Genomic DNA, 22,365 nt, shown 5'->3' with positions numbered 1-22,365 from the left:
GACAAATGCATATGGCCGTTCACCATAGACCATAGAGTTTCCTAGGAGACTCTATGATATAGACCGTACATATATGTATATGTATGCACTCTTACACTCTAAGAAAAGTTTACACCCTTTGGAGTGTCCCTTCTGCCACACTCTAAAAACAGTTTGCACCTTTTGGGGTGTATATTTGTCCCACAACAATAATCGTCATCTGCCTTGCTTGCGTTTCCTTTCTTGAAAACTCGGCGCTCGCTACTTTCCTGTCGAGAATGCTGCGTCACACTGATAACGCGCATGCCGTTTGTGACTGGGAAGTACCGGGCTCGCAGCGTTAAAGAAAGGAAACGCGGGCAAGACAGATGACGATTATCGTTGTGGGACAAATATACACCCCAAAGGGTGCAACTGTTTTTAGAGTGCACACAACGATAATCGTCATCTGCCTCGATGTGTTTCCTTTCTTTAACGCTGCGAGCCCGGTACTTTCCAGTAACGAACGGCATGCGCGTTATCAGCATGATAGCATTACCTTTCAAAAACATGAAGCGCCAACGTTAACGGCACACAAAGAAGGAACAACAGACAGGACAAGGCGCTACTTGCAACTGTTTTTGAAGTCAAAGGTGGCTGATTGAGCACGAGGTCGCGGGATCGAATCCCGGCCACGGCGGCCGCATTTCGATGGGGGCGAAATGCGAAAACACCCGTGTACTTAGATTTAGGTGCACGTTAAAGAACCCCAGGTGGTCGAAATTTCCGGAGTCCTCCACTACGGCGTGCCTCATAATCAGAAAGTGGTTTTGGCACGTAAAACCCCATAATTTAATTTTTTTAAAAGGTGGCTGATTATATAGCCATGGGGAGAGGGCGACGAAAAAAGAGGGACACTGATTATGTCAATGCGCACGTGCGAGAACACTTCAGATATATTCGAAGGGAATCGCGATTAATCAAAATCTAAAACTTATCTAAAAACATGCTTTCATTGTTATAAATGTTCAGAGACGGGGTGCTCACACCGGCGTCCCCTCTTTTCTTAATCTTGGTTGGCCTCCAACAATTCACGCGCCACAGAATCTTGACTTGTAAACATGATTGTTGTGTCATGAAGCCTTGCTTCACATGTTTCTTCTCATTCCCGCAGGCCTTGCAATATGGCAAGTTTGAACCATAAAAGAAAAGAGGGGATGCTTTTGTGAGCACCCCATCTCTGAACATTTATAACAATGAAAGCATGTTTTTAGATAAGCTTTAGATTTTGATCAATCGCGATTCCATTCGAATATATCTTCAGTGTTCCCGCACGTGCGCATTGACATAATCAGTGTCCCTCTTTTTTCGTCGCCCTCTCCCCATGGCCATATAATCAGCCACCTTTGACTTCAATAAACAGTTGCAAGTACCGCCTTGTCCTGTCTTTTGTTCCTTCTTTGTGCACTCTAAAAACAGTTTACACCCTTTGGAGTGCTCCTTCTGCCACACAACGATATTCGTCATCTGCCTTGATGCGTTTCCTTTCTTTAACGCTGCGAGCCCGGTACTTTCCAGTAACGAACGGCATGCCCGTTATCAGCATGATAGGATTTCCTGTCGGAAATGCTATCATGCTGATAGCATTTCACGCTGCGAGGCTGGTACTTTCTAGTAACGAACGGCATGCGCGTTATCAGCATGATAGCATTCCCGACAGAAAAGTAGCGGGCGCGGCGTTTTCAAGAAAGGAAACGCATCAAAGCAGATGACGATTATCGTTGTGTGGCAGAAGGGGCACTCCAAAGGGTGTAACTTTGCCTAAGAGTGTGTAGCGTCGGTGTTGGGCCCGAGCTAAAGCTAGGAAGCTTTAGCTCTGGCCCAATTCCGACGCGGCTTATTCAAATAGATGTAAAACGTAAGAACGTTTTTCTGAGATTACCCCTGGACCGATTTTAATGACATTTCTTGCATTTGAGAGAGAAAGTTGAATTCTAATGACTGTTGGAAGCGGAATTTCGATTTAAGGCCTGAATTTTGTTAAAAAGAATTTTAAAAATTCTCAAGTCTGAAAAAAGTAGATGCACGAAGTTTACAAATAGCTGTGCATCAAGAACACACATCGCGGTTCTGTAAAAGGAGAAATTTCACATGTCATTCTATATCTTACTTGAATTTATTACGTTGTGCACAAGGGTCCTGCAAAAGCTGTATTTACATATTACTAAATTTTTCAAGATTCATGTGCAATACATCAATTTTGTCCGCTTTAGATGTACTATTAGATGCAACACACGGAATTGTGATATCATTTTTCGTTGCTGAATTACAGAGTTGTAAACTAGATAGTTTCGTTTTCTGGAAATTTTCGATTTTTCCCACTTTTCAATAAAAATATGACGACCCAAATAAAAAATTTGAAACCAACAGTCACCAACTAGATTTTAATGTTTCCTTTTAAATACAACAAACCTCGTCAAAGTTGGTGCAGTGGTTGCCGAGAATTCTCCTTTTACATGTATTTAGACAGGAGCACCAGAGCTAAAGCTTCCTCTAAAGGCTAAACCCCATGAGAGTGATTTTGTGTGCGGCGGTGACGAGCGATGGCTTTGAGCGACGAAACGGGCAGTCACTTGAACAGATAGCTCGGTCTTGTCGCTTGATCGCTCGGTTTTGGAAATCTAGAATTCGTCTCTCGTCGCCCGGAGGTGCTATGAGCGACTAGCCAATAGCGCGAAGCCGGAACTGGTTGTACATCACTCAAATACTACCGATTGTCGCACGGAACAAGCAAATGATTGAATTTTTAGACGTGCGAGAACCTACTGCAAGACCTTCAGAAATCTTTTATGCTGCTTCTTTACAGTAAAATACATCAACGTAAACTAATAAAGGATGTGTCATGGTAGTTTCGACATGTATTTGCTGCCCTCATACCAACAACACCGGGGAGACATCACTCAATATCGTCACTCGCATGGGGTACCTTGTAGGCGATGAGCAACGCGACAGCCATCTCCATCGCATTGCTTGTCGCTGTCGTGCGCAAGATTGCTTGCATGGGGTTTATACTTTATAGGCGCCTGTTATAAGCGCCTGTTATAAGCGCCTGTTCCTGCAGCGAGCGTCGGCGTAACCGAGCGAACAAGTACAACAGTGAAGGATGAAAGAGCAACGCGGGGCACTGCTCGGAACGAAAGGTGGCGATAGTGAAGGCTGCGCAAGGAGGAAAGCAGAGGAGGAGGGTGCAGTGGAACCATGAGGCGGAAAGCGTGAGAAGAAAAGCGCAGTGCTGCGCAAGACGTGTTCTGTGACTATCGCTACGAGATGGCGCCAGAGTACCGCGCATCGTCTGTTACTCCTTTATCTTTCTTCGGACACTGCTATTCACAGGCTAACAAATGTTAAACGTTATCCCTCAATGCACGACGTGCCTGCATGTATCAGAAGTTTCTCGAATGTTATCAATAGTTCTATCCGCTGGCTGTTGTTACCAAAGCTTTTTGTAATCTGATTGTATGCACAAGGCGGCTGAGCACGAGGTCGCGGGATCGAATCCCGGCCACGGCGGCCGCATTTCGATGGGGGCGAAATGCGAAAACACCCGTGTACTTAGATTTAGGTGCACGTTAAAGAACCCCAGGTGGTCAAAATTTCCGGAGTCCTCCACTACGGCGTGCCTCATAATCAGAGAGTGGTTTTGACACGTTAAACCCCATAATTTAATTTTTTTTTATTGTATGCACAACACATATTGTGTTGTACTTTCTGGAAGCCACGCGGGCACCAGTGATTACACTGGATTCTTCGATGACACTTGTACAAAAGCCGACGTGCTTGACCCGCAGATCAGATTTTCGACGATTGCCGACTCCACTCACTGCTATCGTTATGCTTGAGTGTGACTTGTTTTGCTGGATACAAGTTCGCCCAATAAAGAGTTAAATTTGTAACTCACAGTTTCAACACTTTGTCGTTCTTCACCATCACTACCTCATGACAATATAATCATAATAGAAAATAGTGTCAGCCAGTAATTTCTGAATAATGAGCGATGCTAAACGAGCTGTTCGAGCTGAGGCTCAAGAGCCACCACCGAGAGGACCGGGTAGTTCAGAATCAAATTCTTTGCCACAATATATTGCAAATTCAAAATATCTAAACAGCTGCGCTTAAAATTTGCATTAGGGAGTATAGTAATCATTGGTGAACTTTTTTAGCTAGAACCCAGTAAAAGTTTCAGTCTCATCAGTTGGTTACCATTGATTAATACCTGCGTGCCAATGTATCAAATGTAAATAGATGCACAAGTGATTTATTTGTTCTTGTATGCATAATACAACATATAGTGCAAGACCTTTTCATGCACGTTTGAGCACAGAAAGCAAACAGTCAAAAGGGGTAGGCCAGAGGCCAAAATGGAGAGTAGAAAAAATGCACTGCACTTGTCAGTCCCTACATGCAGGGACAGATACAGCGATCTATGTACACAAGCTCTTCATACTGAAGGCAGACAGCTTTACGCTGCTAGGTAGTTACAGCATTCTCTAGCTAATACCACTGGCACAGGCAACACACAAAGCAATAATTCACAGCACAGTCAGAGATGTGGTAACTCGTATAACAGCAATTGTTAACTCCTGTAGCAACATGTCAAGTGTCCTATGTCAGCTGATATCGTTAAGACACCACAGCAGGACAAATGGAGATCGCCACTTGTCTTGCATCAACCAAACCCAGCTTGTAGCTGCAGATTTTCTAATATCGCTTCGTCTAATTCTCTGCCATCCTCCACTCTGCTGCTTTATCCTCGGCAACTATTTGAGTACACTGACTGGCCACGTACCAACCCTGCTTCTAATGTCAATGTCATTTACCCCTTTATGAACTCTAATCTACAGTGCCATCCTTCTGTCTCAATCTTGTTACAAACATCACTAGTATCGCTTTGTGTTCCACTGACCATTATGATGATCACTGATGATTAAGTCCTGAGATTTTTGTTGATTTTTTGTAATTCTCCCATGACTCATGACTTTTGGAATGGCACCCCACATCGCAACATATACTAAACAGCATTTAAGCCTCACTTAAATGTGATATATATTACATGGCACCATTGTTCAGACTACTTTGTGCAGTGTCTTCATAAATGATAAAAAAAATGTAGAAACATGCTTCACTCTCATTCAGAATACACCCATAATGCAATATGGGAAAGCCCATAGGCACCTCTATGACAGGACATCAACTCTTTGAAACAAAGGCATTTCGATTATTATTTTTCAAATGTAAACTAGGTAAACCAAAATGCAGCTTGTTCATGGTAGTGGATGGTGTTAGAATGCAGTGAATGCAGACTGCTTGAATGCGGCAACTGGCACACTTTCAGAACAATGTTGAGTTAATTACACTAATTCATAGACATTTAGTTTTTTCTCAAGAATTAGGAATCAGCTTCAGTAAAGATCCTGACCTGTTGCTGTACAATTAGTAGGTGGCTTTAAAACACAACATAATAGATATTCAGGTAGTTTGAAATGCTTCTCCATCTTATGGATCCCCACTTGCCATTATGAGAAAGGCAAATCTGTAGCTATTTGTACAAGCACCTTAGTTTAGTCCCATTCAGAGGTTCCAAAGAAAAGCTAACTGTACGTTCCAACTATCTGAATTTCACCTAAACAACAGCTGGTGTACTATCTCCAAAACTAGGCCACAGTAAGACAACACTAAATTTACAAGCAGCAGCATCAAGACAGTTTTATTCTACAATACCTTAATTTTGGATCAATCAATTTTTTCATTGCTTTTATTAACAGTTTATTAATTTATCACCACTTTTGGCACACTCACCGTCATGAGCTACAGGTTTAAAAGTTCTGCCACTGGCTCACAAAAAACTATATTACTGCAGATAACAAAAGTTTGAGCTGGATAAAGAAGACCTGTGGTTGTTCTCAGACAAGCAAGGAATACAGTAGATTCCCATTAAAATGAACCAAGTTAAGCCGCATTTTCTGATATGAACAACAATGTGTGAACATTTATTTGGTTTTCCATATGTTCAGTAGGGATAAATCTGTTTAGCACCAACCGTTAATTCAGTAAAGCTGAACTTCCGCAGCCACCACTACTTGGCTCATCAGAATTGAAGCGGGCGACTCTGACACGAGAAGTAAACGGTGTTTCTGTGAAACAGCTATGCCAGTGTCAAAGATGACGTGAAAACCTACAGGGGTGACATCATAGAAACAATGATTGAGGCAGTCCCAGATGCCCCTCCACAGGTTTGTAATTAGGCAAGGACACTGTCCAAGAGTCACAAAAACCAGCTTCAACACGACACACCTGACAATACCCTGAAAACATTTGTGAATTTTTTAAACATGAAAACACTATTGAAATTTTGAGCAAACTAGGCAAAACATCAGCTTTTGTGTTGAAGCACAAATTTGCACAGCACCGACAAGCTACAATTACTCGACAGCTTAAGTATAAAACACCTTTTTATCTTTCTAACATAATAAATGTTTTTTTATGTCTGCTTTTTGTTTTATGCCATTTCATTTATCATTTTGAATCATGGATATTGAGGCATACCAGGAATAGCAGGTTTTGAGCTCTGTAGATAACTTCTGTTAACAAGAACAGATATTCATGGTCCCTTGGACTTGATATTAACAGAACTTTATACGCAATTGACAAGATCTTAATAACAACTCATTTTAACCAAGACAGCACAAACACACAGTAGCAAAAAGTATAGGATACACAAAAAGTATTAAGTCACACCTAAGTTTTCAATTGTAGCAGTTGTGCATTTTTTCGAGTGTCTTATTTTTATTTTTGTCATGTGCCCATGCTCCTTCCTGAAAATGATGAATCAGTCACTAACTAGCCAAACTATGGATTGAGCTGAGCTGTATCCTGGTGCACGGCTAAGCCAGCCATGCACATTTATCGAAGCATCAGCAAGCAACAGGATCACTGATGATGAAAAAAGGAAGTTGAAGGCACTAATTGAAGCCTTGATATTATGGTCGCGAGACAGGTCCAACTGGTTTACTTCAATGCCTCAAGCGAAAAAGAGAAAAGTGAGGGACTAGTAATGTCTGCTGCCGGGCTAGTTGGTACGTGGATTTTAGAAATGATTTTAGGCACGAAAAATATAACAGTCCGTTGTCTTTTATTCTGTTGTCCGTGTCCTATTCTTGCACCTAAAACCGTTTATAAAAGTGAGGGAGTCATGTCAACCTTGAATAATAATGCAGAGTCAAATATAATATGACAGTCTTGCCAATGAAGTTTTATACACAAGTACATAAGGTCTTGTGGAGCTTGACGCAACCTTACTTACATGACACCCGCACACAGGAAAGCTACTGACTGAGTAAAAAACAACCAGAGACCTGTTCAGATGGCCAGAGGCATCAAAGCTTTCACTCAGTGCCATAGTAAGGACAACTACGATGAAAGAAATGCAGTTATGAAGGTTATTATAGTTCCTCATTACAGTAAAGCTTTTCATACAGCACTAGCGCAGTTGCTGCTTGGTTGAGATTGCAGAGTCCACAGCCAGACAAAGCAAACACAGACAGAGATACATCTATAGTCTAGAAATTTTGTTATGGACTGTCCCATAAGTCCAGGGCTTTGGTTGGTGCCATGACTTCAATTCACAGTACTATGAGTGTGCTTAAGAAACACACACACTCTCATGAAGTCACCTCCTGCGCAACACCTGAGGATATTATGAAGCTGTTAAATGTATCAAAAGTTGCTTTGCTATAAATATCTAACTGCACATTATGGGGTTTTGAGTGCTTCCAATAGTTGCGCAACACAGCTACGCTCCTGAGAAATTCATGTCCTTCACCTTCCTGTCTGGACATAAAATGCTGTCACTCAGCTGTCATTCCCACCCACAGGGGGTCAAACTAGATGCCCCAGTGGCAGAGTTTCTGGAGGGACTCAGGCCCTTGCGTGTGGCCCAGGACAGGGTCTCAGGAGACCACATCCAGGTGTCGGAAGGTGCGTATGTGTTCCTCTCTGCTGGCAGTGGCCCCTTTGTCCACTGCTGGCTGATGGTCACTTAGGTTCGTCAGGGTCCCAGTCTCGGCGGGCATGTGCACACTCCCGTCGTCTCAATATCCTGAGGCAGCACTTTCCAATCATGCCTCCGTCTGTTCCCCTGTTTGTATCTCTTTCTACTTTCTTTGCTGTGTGGTGCGTAATGGCAGGCATTGGCCTAAGAGGTGGCCTCTCTAGACTGAGTTCTCTGGTCTTTTTCTCTGTCGCGGTGCGCCACTATCAGCCAGTGGCAGTCATGGGGCCATGTTGTATAGCAATTAGATTTTGATTCGGTTGTGTCATTAACTTGTGTCGTATCAAAACTCAGCCTAATAAATGTCCTGTTTTCTGCCTGGAGAGCTTCGTCTAGGGTCTCCCTTGCTGCATGTGCGGTCTCGCCTTCCCCTAGCAGAGACCGGCTGGTAGAGCGCATGCAGCAGTGCATCGGCATATGGAGCAGGTGCAGACACGGTGCCCTGTGTGCATGGAGGCCTATAGTGCTCGAACCCACGGTGACCGACCGGCACGCACAATAGGAGCATGTGCACCGTGACCAGAGTCTGAGAGCACAACATGTGTGCAGAAGCAGCTTGTTACAAAGATCCAATGAGCTGATATCAAATTACTTTACAAGAGCAACGAGAAAAACAAGGTGTTCTACAAGGAACATAAAATTCAGTGCTTAGGTGATGCAACAGAACATTCTACAGTAGACATTCGTTAATTCAACTTTAGATAATTAGATTTTTCGGTTAATCAGATATGAAATGAAGGGCCCAGCTGGCACTCATACACCTTTATGGGCCAAAACTTTCATTATTTTAATCCTTAAATTCGCCATCACTGGATAAATTTAACTTGATTGGTCAGCAGAAGCATGCCTGACCCCTGTGGTTAGCTCATTTGTGACCCCATAGCAAAGCCTGTTTTGGTGGTGCAAGGGGTCAGTGAATGCATCTAACACGGGTCATCTGTTGAAAACGCCCATTTTCGGCCTGCCCTAAAAAGATTTTTAAGCTAGAACCTTGCCTTGCAGTATCATAATGATTACAGTATTCTCATTTGGCTCCAGCACCACCTAAATTATAAAATTCCAGGTACTTTCAGAACCAAACAGGTAAATAAAAAGAAAAATATTACCCGATTCTAATGAGCACCACGTTTTCTTTCTTTTTAATAGTAACTTAATCTGGAAGATTGCATGCACAACACAATTAAATATGAAATCCAAACTGCGTTCACAATGTTTGCAACAGCACACCATCAGAACCAGCCTAGCCAACATCATCACACGATGTCAACAGAACACGCTCAAAGTGACATGTCGACAGAATGACGACATGTCACTTCCGGCTTTCGATTATGAAACCACATTAAAAAGAATGGTTATTTTACATGTCGAGCTAGCAGTAACAAGTTGTGCACATGTTTGTGGCATTGTGGAGAATCTCATGCATCACAGGATGAAATAGCGAAGTGATTCTCTAAGCAGCATGGGCAACAATCCTGCTTGCAATTGTTACAGAGTCAGTTAATAAATGCAGAATATCAAACGTGCAATGGGTTGAATGGAGAATTCTTTTCTGTGAAGTAAAATTTGCTAGTTTCATCTTTTTCCTATTGCCAGAAGTGGAGGGATGCTACATGTTTTGTCTACTTTGTTTAGAAGTTCCAATGTCATTTCTATGTTAGTTGTCTACGTTGAATTCGTAAAAACAAGGTACGCATTCAATTCGTGGGTGGGCTGAAATGAAACGGCAGTGTGTTTCAGTGTTTTTTCGGCTTCTTAGTAAATTTGACCCGCCGGATAATTAGATGAATTTCTCTGATCCCGTCAGGGTCAAATTAAATGGAAGTTGACTGTATAGGTATACTTATACTGTCCTAGCTGAGAAGGATATTGGACCAATAAACCTCCACATGGCGAACCAGTTCTGCAGAAGCATGCAAGGTGGAAGAAGGCTCATGGAAGGCAAACTAGGAAGCTTTCTTACTGAGAAATCCGTATGGGTTACATTTGTAGCTTCATGCTACAGTCAGGTGGATTACCATTCAATTTTGCCTTCCTCCACTTTCTGGGCTTTCACAGAACTGGTTTGCCATATTCAATGCACCTGTGCTCAACATGGGCACAAATCATGTATTAGGTACTAAACCACATCACTCCTGCAGACAGCACACTTTATAGACAACTTGAACAGTTTGTAAATTATAAAACATAGCAGTAATACTCTCCAAACATCAGCCTGGTGCAAGCACTGATCAACAATCGCATCCTTTTCGGTCAAAGTGTCTAAGACTCCACATAAAATGCAAACAGTCAATATAAAAGATCTAAAACAAAGAACATAATATAATATTTATCATCTTACGTACAGTTGCAACAAGGTTCCGATTCCCTCCCCCCCCTACAATATATCATGTGGCACAATCACCATAAACATAAGTGGAACATTATCAGCGCATTTGGCATTTTTCAACCTGCTAGTATGCTTAACACTGCTTCCCACATTTGAGACTTCCTCATACGCTTTTTTTATGTGGCTGAGATTTACTTCTTGACATACTGCTACTCCACCCTTGCACCCTTCTTACATACACTAGATGACAGCTGCTGCAAGAGATCCACTATATTTTTTACATGTGTGTACTATCCGTAAGAAAATACTAACTTCACAAAAGACACCAAGGCTTTCCATGCAAACAACCTTTCCTGAAAAGAATCGCTATGTGCCTTCAGGGTAGTAATCCAATCACACAGCTGCCCAGCCATACAGTTAGCCCTCTATGACTGCTGCCATGCAAGTGTTCCGAGGCTGAAAGGACTACTCCACCACTCTACAAACATGCCAAAATTCACCACCTTTTGTTGACCATACACATATTAGGATGAATGGTTATTTATTCTGAACATCAGTGATATTGACAGAAAAGCACTATCATGCCACTTAATAAATTTGTCCATTATGGTGCTGGTAATCAACTGTGACAAAAATGTGTTCCATAAAAGTGTTATTTTTACCATAGATGCTGCATTAAATAAATAATTAAAGTATGTGTTACAGGAGGTCCCCCCTTCAGTCTTTGACTATTGGACCTCCTTCTGTATATGCCATGTACATGTAGCTTATCCTATGCTCAATAAAATGATTCTGATCTGATCGGATCTGATCAAACAAGGTTAGGTAATAACTCTGAAGATCTTGGGGTGCACAGCCCCAAACCAACTTGTTTGGGTCATAGCAGACGTGCGCCGAGAAATACATTTGTGCTGTCTGCCATAAGCAACTGGCTCAAGACAATCTGTTTTGAATATGTGCTTTAAGATAGGCAAGTCATCGCTAAGCACTTCTTTCATTCTGAAACTGGCTTGCATAGCTGTTTCACGAGGCAAGCCTGCCATGTTGTAAAGAAAAAGTGTGCCCTATCCTGGATCCTCTTGTGTGGCCTGTCACGCATCCCGTACACCACCTGTCTTTGCTGCAAGATTCAAAGTTCCAGCAGTGGTCATCTGTTTTTCTCAGCCAGCAGTCACAAAGAAGTAGGCTGTCTCAAACCAAAAATTCCTCCTATAATCATGTTGTGAAACTTTTACAAGAAACAAATTTATTTCTGCTTCAAGGGCTAGGATTGAGCCCAGTTGGTTGTACATGTTGAAGTGACGTGCACTACTAAGCTACAAGAACGAACAAAAAGGGACACACACAGCACCTGGACAAGCACAAACTGACAACTCTTTATTCTATAGAATCAGAAGCTTATATTTGCGCTGATACAACCATGTCAAAATAAGATGAGTGGTACAGCACAAAGTAAACAGACTTAAAAAGCAAGCTATCAAGTGCCAAGATAAGAAAGGATCCATTAGAATCACCTACAGTGAATGAAGTCTCCTATCATCTTTATCCCCAAGAATAAATGTTACCACATTGTCAGAGTGCGAAACGAATGGCACATTGATGCACAAATTAGCACCAATCTGCTGCATGGTGATAGCCTCAGTGATTTCTCTTTCCCTCATATTTTTTAAGTGTCCAACGATGCTCTTGCTCACTAACTTCGAATGACATGCATAACAACTAAAATGTTAAGCTAAATTCCCAAGGTGGCTAATCAGCTTGCAATTGTGATTGTGCTCACGCAGAGGAGTGTTGATGTATCTTCTGGTCTGCTCTATATATAAGATTTCCCACAACAAAGTGGGATGCTACAGACCTTTTTTGTGGAGCAGTTTGCTCCAGAGGAACGAGATGGCGCTACTAGCAATGCATCGTGCGTCGCCTCAGGTGAAAGCATACAATAATGTATGAATGTGAAATCGTTACCATTTCTACCCTGCTTCTGCATGATCAGCGGTCGGAAATGCAACTGGGTGATTGCTAAAGCACTGTGCTCCATTCATGCTTCAGAAATGTGGCGCAGAAGAGGGTAGACCTGTGCAATAGTAGGCCGCAAGAATAGTGACTGGAAGAATGGAAAGAATCTGTGTGGCTAAGTTCACAAACTACTGCTACACAAGGTGTGCCTGTGTTGCCGGCCCTTCACAATTCACAGCTTTCCTCGAGGATGAAAAAAAGTTCACTCATCCACCAAAGTTGTACCACTAACCTACAGATAAAGGACTTCGACCCAGTAACATCTGCAAGGGTGAGTATCACTCATTTCACAGTGACAAAGGAGTAGCGCTGTTTCCTGGCATATCAAGTTACTTGCACGTTCTCTCCACACATTCACTCCGACACCACACTCAAACTTACACCCACTCTATCGCCCATGTATTGACAGTAAGTTAATGAAATCAACATGCTGAAGCGTGGGTGACAACAACACCAACATCACATGAATGCTCAAAGCTGAAAGTTTCGTGATGGTCCAGAGAGTAAGAGAGTGACTAGCGATACTGCATCTTTGCTACAAGCTATTACAAAGTACAGAATATCTATGCTGAAAGCCTTAATTGTGCGCGGCAAGAACAAATCTACCACAACTGATCACACCCACGAGCATTTAGGCAGAAAATAAACAATCAAAACAATCAGGCAGCGCTCACACCAAGGAATGTTACTGAATCAGAAACATGACAAGCCACTGCTTCAAAGTGATTGCCAAATAAAAAACGAATAGCAAAAGAAACTACTATAATCCTGATCAAATTCAGAAGTGAAATGTTTGGACAGCTTGGAATACATTTATAGCCCTGCTTCCAGTACAAGCACCGTATACGCTGCTCGCAGTTAGGCAAGGTGTAACGAGCTCAGAAAGCACTTACATGTCCTTTAAAGCTGCGGCAAAAGCTTCATGTTGTCCTCCCAGTCACCGTCTATGATATGCACCAAAAACATAAAGCTTTGCGTAGCTGCACCAGCATCACACACATCAATTATAAACACGGAGGCAATAGAGGAAGCTGAGGCAACTAATGGACGCATTAACACGTGATACAACATCGTGGAACCCGTGGGACCATCGTGAGAACAGTTTCCGAACAGCTTCAGCGAACCATAATTTTTTTCAGTCTGTTGCATTGCATACATTGTGATTACGTTTTTTGGTTACCATTGTCGATTTCGTGACAAAGGCACAAGCGGCTTGAATGGTGCCATGAAAAACCATAGAACTGCCGTGTTTACTAGATATCTTCTTTAGCCCACGTGAAATATTTTGCCTGTAATGTATAACTGAACCACATCAGTCTTCTGTTTTTTTGTTGATTGTTTTGATCAGTTTTTTTTTTTTTAGCAAAAGACATAATCAAAGGTTTGGGATAGCTAATCAACATGAGCCTTTCAATTTGGACCATCACACTGTGAGCCACAGCATGGCCACATGAATTTTTGCAGCTGTTCAATATACCAGCGGTTCAACCAGTATGTCCCACTTCTTTTGACTATCTACAAGTGTACCAAGTCCTAACTCGGAAATCCTTTATCCTCTCTCATGCTTGGCGTGATTTCCTACAGGAATTTTTTGTCGTTCATTCTTGTAGCTCAGTAGCGCAGCTCACTTCTATGTCTTTCTGCTTCAGAAGCTTTCAGCCTTGTTCCACATTCCTGGCATTCCCGGCTGGTGAATTCAAAGGTTGCAATCACTAATGTGAGCTGTTCGCGTAGCCACTGTAAGCCAGAAGACGAAGTGCAGAAATAAGTGCTCCTGCATGCTTGTCACTTATCACATTCCCAGGGCAAAGAAGACTGTGTGGTAGGAGCTGGCAACTGACAAAGATTTGCAACAAGGAAGGCAAGTGGTTGTATGAGGCAAGTGAGTTAGGTAGCACAACTGCTTCAATAGATAAGCAATTTCTGGTGCCAAGGACTCATGCTTTTTCTGCTTTTGTAAGTCAACTTGCAATCACAAACGCTACTGCAGCAGTCCAGCTCACAGGAATATGGGGGCAGTGAAACAGACAAAGATGGAGCACCACGGATGAAGTGCACAGCACCACCATGCCAGTAATGTCGTATGCTGACCTGCTACAATGAAATACCAACACACCCAAACCAACAAGCCTTTAAGAATGCCATTTTCTTGTTCTTTTTCTATTATTTTCTCACATGACGACTTAAATTGAAGTTGGCTTAACTTTGAAAGAGTAAATCACATACTTTGTAGACGCACAGCAGGAACTTAATGCTGCCACGAAGAACACAACCCATGTTTTCTGAACTACAGTTAAACCTCAGCATAACGAAGTCTGTAAGATCGGCAACTTGCTTCGTTATATCAAAATGTCATTATATTGAAATCGACCTTTTATGCAAATAAGTACACTCGCCGATTGATGTTTCTTGCACGAAAAAAAGCTGCAATATTTTCCTAATTATTAGGCTATTGAAAAAAGCAAATTTGAATGAGAAAACAATTAATTTTGATAAATTTAGGTGTTGGCGACGAATATTAAGGTTTCATGCCATGTACGTCGACGTTATCTTCACATCAGCGGTACGAATTAAGTGGAGCCAGCCACGCCTTCGTGTGCACTCCGCCCCTATGACTGATAACGTCACCCGCATTGGGACGACACTATCAGGAAAAGCGCGGGCAGCAGGGAGTGAATGCTTCGTCTACCTCTCACTCCAACAGGTCATCGAAACTCCAGATTACGCAACCTTCAATACTAAACGCGCAGGAAAGCAGCTTACAAAGTGCTATGCCCTCTCGGCCTACCCACTCTTTGCACACGCGGCAGATTACCTCTAAAGCAGGATGCATGGCTGCGTATGCGCTCAGCCGGGCTTCACGGCCATGATGAGTGAGCTGCGGCTGCGATGTGCCAGAAATCGAGACTTGTGCCAACTTAACCCCTCGCGCACGCTTGGTCGCATTACCGCGAGCTCGCTCCCCTCCCTTTCTTTCCCTTTGCTCGCACGGGAATGCCACACTCGTGAAGCCACCACCTTTCTTGTCTCACTCTCGCACACTTTCACTCACACCTAACGTATACAGTGCGCGGGGATCAATAGTATCTTATTGCACTTGGACTTTATACGGAACATGATGCGGCTCCACTTGAGCGGTCACTCTTGGCCGGCCTACGCAGTTTGAGAGCTGCACTTGCAAGCAGTCGTTTGTAATTCGATTATTTGACCCTCTGTGTCCGTGAAAGTTTCCATTTATTGTCTCAGCATTCCTTTGCGGTGGCAGTGAAATTTCGTTAAATTGAAATCGCATACAAACACAATTTGTTATACTGAGTTACTAACTGCCTTCGAAAACTATTTTTCCTAAGACGCTCCCTAAAATTCGCTAGACCTCCTGTGCATTTTCTTTCTTACAATGCCATCATTCGACCAATGTTGGAATACGCGATTGTCATATGGGATCCCTTTACTAAAAGAAACATTACTAAACTAGAAAAAGTTCAAAAAATGGCAGTACGATTCCTATATAATTCGTATGGCCGCACTTCAGTTACAGAGCTTCTCAAGAGAAGTGGATTGCCATCTGTGACACAAAGGAGCTGAACATGCCGTTTAAAATTTTTATTTCAGCTCATAAAAGGGCACTTTAACATTGATACATCACGCTTTATCGCTTTCTCTACTGGTTATGCTACACGTCATCGACACAGACAATAACACTGTTAATTACTGAAAAGAACTGCTTCAAATTTTCCTTTTTTCCCAGAACTATTGTTGAATGGAATAATCTTACTGGTCACGTTGTAACCCAATGCTCACTGCCATTATTTGAGTCGCACCTATGTTTATGTAGCGAGTGATTTACTGTGTGTTGTTCAGTAACTGCTTGCATTTGCACATCGCGAGTTACCTATGTTATGTATCGCTGTATTTTGTTCTTAGATTTTTTCAATTTCACTTTGTATACACCCTGCTAAGGTCCTGGAAACAGGACCGCAGTATCAATAAATAAATATAATAAAAAATACATGATGTCATATGGACAAAAGTTATGAAAAGTCAAATACTCCATTGTATCAAGAATTTCGTTATATTGAAGTTCGTTATATCAAGACTTAACTGTATATCAAAGGTGTGTTGTGCACTGCAACTTTGCACAATACTTAAGCTAAAAAAATAATAGCACAGCTTCAACGGGAGCATTAAAAAAGTCAAGTTTAAGAGCATAAAATTGAATCTATTGAATACGAACTACTCGTATTCCCCGAAATAAAGTAGCGTAAAGTCACGGCAGCACAAGCAGTCAGACTGAAGAAGTCTAGTTTTCGAAATTCTCCCAGCCAAGAGGCAGCAACGCCAGGGTGATAAGCCATACTTCAGCACCCTACAACAAGGGCCAGTATAATGGTTGTACGAAGCGCCAGCAGTCACCTGTACGATGCAGTCATGAATTTGGCATGTGCACAAATGGGGGCTGGCAGCGTGATATTACACAGCCACTACGAACAGTGCAACATGAACCCAGAGACATGTATGCAGACAAACTCAAGACGGGCCCTGAGGCACCGCAATTGGACCAGGCTTGATGTTGCACTTGGACATATAGGCTGTGACCTGTCCAGGAATCTCAGCCAGCACTTCCTTAGCAAGCTGGGCCTGGTTGCTCTGCCAGGAGGCCCCACTCTGGAGGAACTTTCGGAAGGGCACAAACTGGACAATGTCCCGCTCAGCACGCTGGCCACCCAAATTCAGCTGTATCACATCCCCATCCAAGACTTCCATGGCTGGGAACAAGGAAAGCATAAAGGAATCATGACACAGAATCCTCTTGATCCCCCTTTTTCCTTCCTTCCAAGCCACTTTCCTGTCATGCTGGTATCTTCACCTCAAGCACAAACCTGATCTGGCTCTCTGAAATGCACCATCTCTTCTATCTATAACCCTTCCTCCTCTTCTACCCACAAACCTCCACCATCCTGTTCTTCCCTTCTTGGCCTTGTCACCATTGCATGACCGTGGCGCCCTGCAGGTTGCTTCTTAGCCCAACATACTGTCTCTCTCTACTTTTCTCTACACAGTGAAATCATTATTTTTATTATTGCAATACCCTTAATGCCCAATAGCTTGTTAGCAGTGAGAACAAGTTATGAGACAGTCAGTTACCTTCTGACACGACATTAACTCAGACAAGAAAATTAAGGTTCTGCTGGAACCATGCAGCAAGAATATGCAGTGATGTACATCTCCTGCTTGGTGCCAATGCATGTAGGCCATGTCATCCAATAGAAAGTGAGGTGAAAGATGCAAAAGAGAGAGCAGGTAGTTCAGTAGCATATTGTGCTGCATGATGCAAGCTTCCAGCAATGCAACGAGAGAGCATTGCCTCAGTGCCACCAATGTCACAAGCATTTACAATGTCATCTTGTGGCACCAGACACACTGAACTTTATCTCTATACTATATCAAGCTCTGAAACGAAAACCTGAATGATGAATCTTAGTAAGAAGGTTAACACCCCCCAGAAAAGAAACCTTATCCACGGAAAATGGGATCAGGTTTCATTTATTCAATTAATTTAGTATGTATTTATGCATTCAGGTCAGTGCCATGAAATTTTCTGGAAACTGTATTCTTTCTGTGACTCTTGCTGTACCAGATATGTTATAATAATGAAACTATATCGAACTGAACTGAATTTTTAAAAATTTGGTTAATAATGTCTCAAAACATACAGTGGGAACTGCACAGGGGGTTAGGAGGCACAGCATGCCGAGGCATTCCAGATCAATTCTGATGACCTGGATTTCTTTAACATGCGCCCCAAGCACAGTACCGGAACATTCTTGCACTGGAATGCAGTCAGCCACAGCCAGAAATCTAATCCTCATGCTCAGCAGCACAGTGCCATCGCCAAGTGAGCCATTTAACTGACTTGCATGACAGGCAAAAAGATGACAACCATGCTACTCACCTGAGAAGTCGGCATTGCCAACACCTACGATGATGATGGACATAGGCAAGGAGGAGGCCTGCACGATGGCCTCCATTGTCTGTGGCATATCGCTGATGACGCCATCTGTGATGATGAGCAGCACAAAGTAGCTCCTACCATCACGATATGTGCTCGCAAACCTGAAACAAAGCATGCACTGCTTGTCAAGGTATTGTTCGTTACAGTAAACTACATAAAGTTATAGACCAGGTTTTAGCTGAGCTCTTGCACTGTCTTTAAGGGTTCGCGCAATCACACATATGCTGACATCACATGTTGCCAGATCCAAGGAGTGATGCTTTACCAACTACACCACTAGATCATTGGCACCAGCAAGCAAAAGGATAAATAATAATACTGATATAGAAGACGAAAGTTTGAGCATTTACAATTATTATTATTATTATGAAGGAGACACCGAGTGGGCCCATTTCGTGTTGACTAAGGTTGCCTTAGTCAACACGACCATATAGAGGCCATATAGAGTGTGTGCAAAATTCCTTACATCTAATTCCAGTTACAAAACTGGCGGTTATTTCCTGAAATTTCAAATGTTCAAATACAGACCAAGGTTTCACTGTACTTTAAAAGACACACTTCAAGCTTTTACTACACAAGGCGGGTAATGCTCACTTTGCCACATGGTGAATGACAGACGAAAAATTGGTGGGACCGTACAGCTGAACGGACTGGAGGGTTCTTTGGTAGGCTTCCAGAACACCCTGTATGCCTGCACAGTACGGGTCTGTGGGGCTGCCGTTGAGGAAGAACTCATGCGACACACGCCCATCAGGTGGCAGGCGTGCTCCAAAGCCCAGAGCAGGAAACATCTTGTCCGAATCATAGTCCTGGATCACCTCTCCCACTGCCCGAATGGCCATCGCGTATGCATTGGGTCGCACTGGATCCAGGAAGTGCAGGGACGCGGGGTCTCGAGGGTCCCCGTTGGACGCCGTGAAATCCACGGCTACCGTAAAGTGCATCTGCAGCCTACCATGAGCCCCAAAGCAAGACACAGAGAGCATCTCAATGCAACTTCCCAAAAGATGAAAGATGTGGGACATCACACCAGGCAGCATAACCATGCCAAAAACAAAGCTGGCACACATTTCCTTCTTAAAAAAGCAAGTTAATCTGTACAAAAGCCCAGTTGCACAACCTGTATTTATGTAATCTGATACGCAAAGGTTGCACATGCATACACACAATAACCTCTACAAAATGATAAGATGCTGAAGTGCCATCACAACTACCTCAGCTGTTGATCAAATCTGGTGAAGTTAAACATCATCAATAACTTAGGAAATGGCCTGTAGGCAACAACGTACACAACTTGCTTCCTGTGCCATAAATGATTGTGTGTCCAAAGCGCAAAGTGTGAGATCTCTTGCTTGGTCAGTCGAAACATATGGCGGGATGCTCGAATCAATTGCATCACAGACCGTCGCAATCTCATTCGCTTGGTCTACCCTCTATTTGAGTTTGACAGGCCAGGGGGAGACAGCATGGGCATAAATTTCACTCAGAAGACAAGGGGAACGAACAAAGAGATATTAGGAGACTTGTAAAATGTAATTACTCAGCAAAGCTGTTTGACAGGCAAGTTATGCCACGTACTTATGGCATCACATTCACACGTTGCGGAGTCGTCAGGAGCTGGCATAGACAGGAGAGAGGTGCACTACGCCTTCTCCCAGTTCTCCCTTGCTCTCACAATGCACGAACCCTTTCTCACTCCCCCCTCCCCCCAACCAATTAGCGGAGAAGGCATCCGACGCATGAGGAGGACATTCTCCTTGCAAAGGTAAAAAGGTATATAACAGCACCACCGGGGGAGCCTTCCTTTCTCTGACACCCCGACCTTGAACCTGCTGGATAGAGATACCCGCTGTAAGCCATGAGTGACTTCGTTTGCCAGACTATCACACACAATGAGGCAAACCTATTTATTACTTATTACAGAGTGGACTCTGTAATAAGTTCCCTCTGCAAGTGTTCCTTATTGCTTGTAGCAATAAACGTTGTTGGAGTTGACACCGCTGATTGCCTTATTCGCCCGAACCCAATATAGCTGTGATTGCAAGCGCTACAGGTTGGGGAGTACCATGGAACGACTGTGTGTGGCTAGATCTGGAGCTTGCTTTCAGCCCTAGCCTCAAGCAGAACGTACCCCCACATTTGGTGCAATCAGTGACAAGAGGGTGATTTTATTTACAGGAAAGACAGAGAGGAGCAGGTGCACTCTACTGGGGAAGTAGGAGCAAAAGTGGTTAAGAATGATGAAGAGCGTTGCAAATGTACATGACTAGGTGGCTCTACTAAAGCCACTGCACTCATTCCTGTGGCATGCAGGAATTCCAGTAAAGCTTTTGTTGTCCAACTTGCAGTTGACGAAAGTTATGCTCAAATTAGCATTATTGTTATTACCTTTGCTAATATATGTTACTTCACTCTTTTGTATAGAGGTGAGAGGGAGAGAGGAAAAAAAAAGCAAAGTTATACAGATATATACAGGGTGTCCCAGCTAAGTTGGCCTAAGATTTAAAAAATACCCAAGAGCTCTAGAGAAATATTACCGACTGCATAGTAGCCGTAGTCATGTGTACTTACAGCCAGTATTTTTTTCATCACGCAGTATTAATTAATTACTTTTAATTAGTGAACTTTTTAATTATTGCTTGAATCGCAAACATATCAATTACAAAGTTGTAGAGCACCTTAAATTACCTCCGAATCAAGCATTTATTTCATGCTGAAGTGGTCCTGGTTGCTTTTTCCCAGAAAAAACAAAAGCCCGCGAAATACGAAATAGATGCGCACTCACATGCCGCTACTCAAGCGCCTACAAGAAACCATTGAAAGATAAACGGCTGCATTCTCTTATCGCCCCATCGTACAAGGCTCCGCTACGCTTATCAATGCATCAGCAGCGTGTTCTCTTGATGCCGTGACCATCACATAGCATAAAGCCCTGTATCGAGCTGCCGCCGCTAGTAATGCCGTGTATCCATGGCTATTCGCCTGGGAGCGCTTGAGTAGCGGCGCGCGAGTGTGTATCTATTTCGTATTTTGTATGCTTCATGTGCTTTTGTTTTTTTTCAGGAAAAACCAACAAGACAAAGCTGAGCACTTAACAAATGCTTAATTTGGAGGTTATTTGAGGTGCTTTACAACTTTGTAATTGATATGTTCGCGATTCAAGCAATAATTAAAAGTTCACTAATTAAAAGTAATTAATTAAAGAATACTTCGTGATGAAAAAAATTCTGGCCATAAGTACATACACCTACGGCTACTATGCAGTTGGTACGATTCCTCTAGAGCCCTTCGGTATTTTTAAAATCTTGGTCCAAGTTAGTTGGGACACCCTGTATATATATATATATCGTCACGAAAAGACAATTGAAGATGTACCCGGCGTCGGCGAGACAGATATTTGTACAAGATGGCGTGCAAAAACTCAAGCTGGCGTCCTCAGCCTGCACTTCTTCTTCAGCGCCTGCCTCTTGCCGAGCGCGCATTCCAGTCACAACTTCTTTCTCAGCGCTGGCTCGCAACACCTAGCGGCATTATTCTCCTGCCAAAAGAAAAGCATCGACCTGATGCTCACTAAACTAAAAAGCGGAAGTGTGGAAGTTGTATGGGATCGGGTTGGCGCCACCTTAACGCACGAAATACGGTTTGAGGCGAATAACATGCACTATCTCTGAGTGGTGCTGTCGACGCCGAGGCGACGCGGCACTGTTGGGAATGGCCTCTTAGTTCCCCTCACTAACACGGCGTATCACTTTGTAGGGCCCAAAGTATCTACTAAGCAGCTTCTCAGACAACCCCTGGCGACGGATTGGAGTCCACACCCAGACTTGGTCACCTGGCTGGTACTCGACTTGCCGATGTCGAAGGTTTTAGCGTGTCTGTACTCTGCTGCTTCGTGATGTGTATGTGCGCGAGTTGACGAGCTTCCTCTGCATGTTGAGTAAGTTG

General features: G+C 43.1%; 1 protein-coding gene across 4 annotated transcripts in view; it reads right to left on the bottom strand.

Annotated features, from left to right (window-relative positions):
* Window positions 1-4,257: 4,257 nt before the first annotated feature.
* The window catches only part of LOC126526950 (copine-8-like), a 57,620-nt gene continuing 39,512 nt past the window's right edge, over window positions 4,258-22,365 (bottom strand). For all 4 annotated transcript variants that reach the window (XM_055068463.2, XM_055068464.2, XM_055068465.2 and 1 more), the window contains 3 exons: window positions 19,015-19,371; window positions 18,361-18,521; window positions 4,258-17,173 (listed from right to left, as the gene is read on the bottom strand). In XM_055068463.2, the coding sequence (XP_054924438.1) occupies window positions 16,935-17,173; window positions 18,361-18,521; window positions 19,015-19,371 (757 nt within the window). In that variant the 3' untranslated portion in view covers window positions 4,258-16,934. The remainder of the gene's footprint in view (window positions 17,174-18,360; window positions 18,522-19,014; window positions 19,372-22,365) is intronic.

Source organism: Dermacentor andersoni, chromosome 9 (genome assembly GCF_023375885.2).
Source record: "Dermacentor andersoni chromosome 9, qqDerAnde1_hic_scaffold, whole genome shotgun sequence".
NCBI lineage: Eukaryota > Metazoa > Arthropoda > Arachnida > Ixodida > Ixodidae > Dermacentor > Dermacentor andersoni.
The sequence above is the reverse complement of the archived record's forward strand: the minus strand, read 5'-3'. Positions and strand labels throughout refer to the sequence as shown.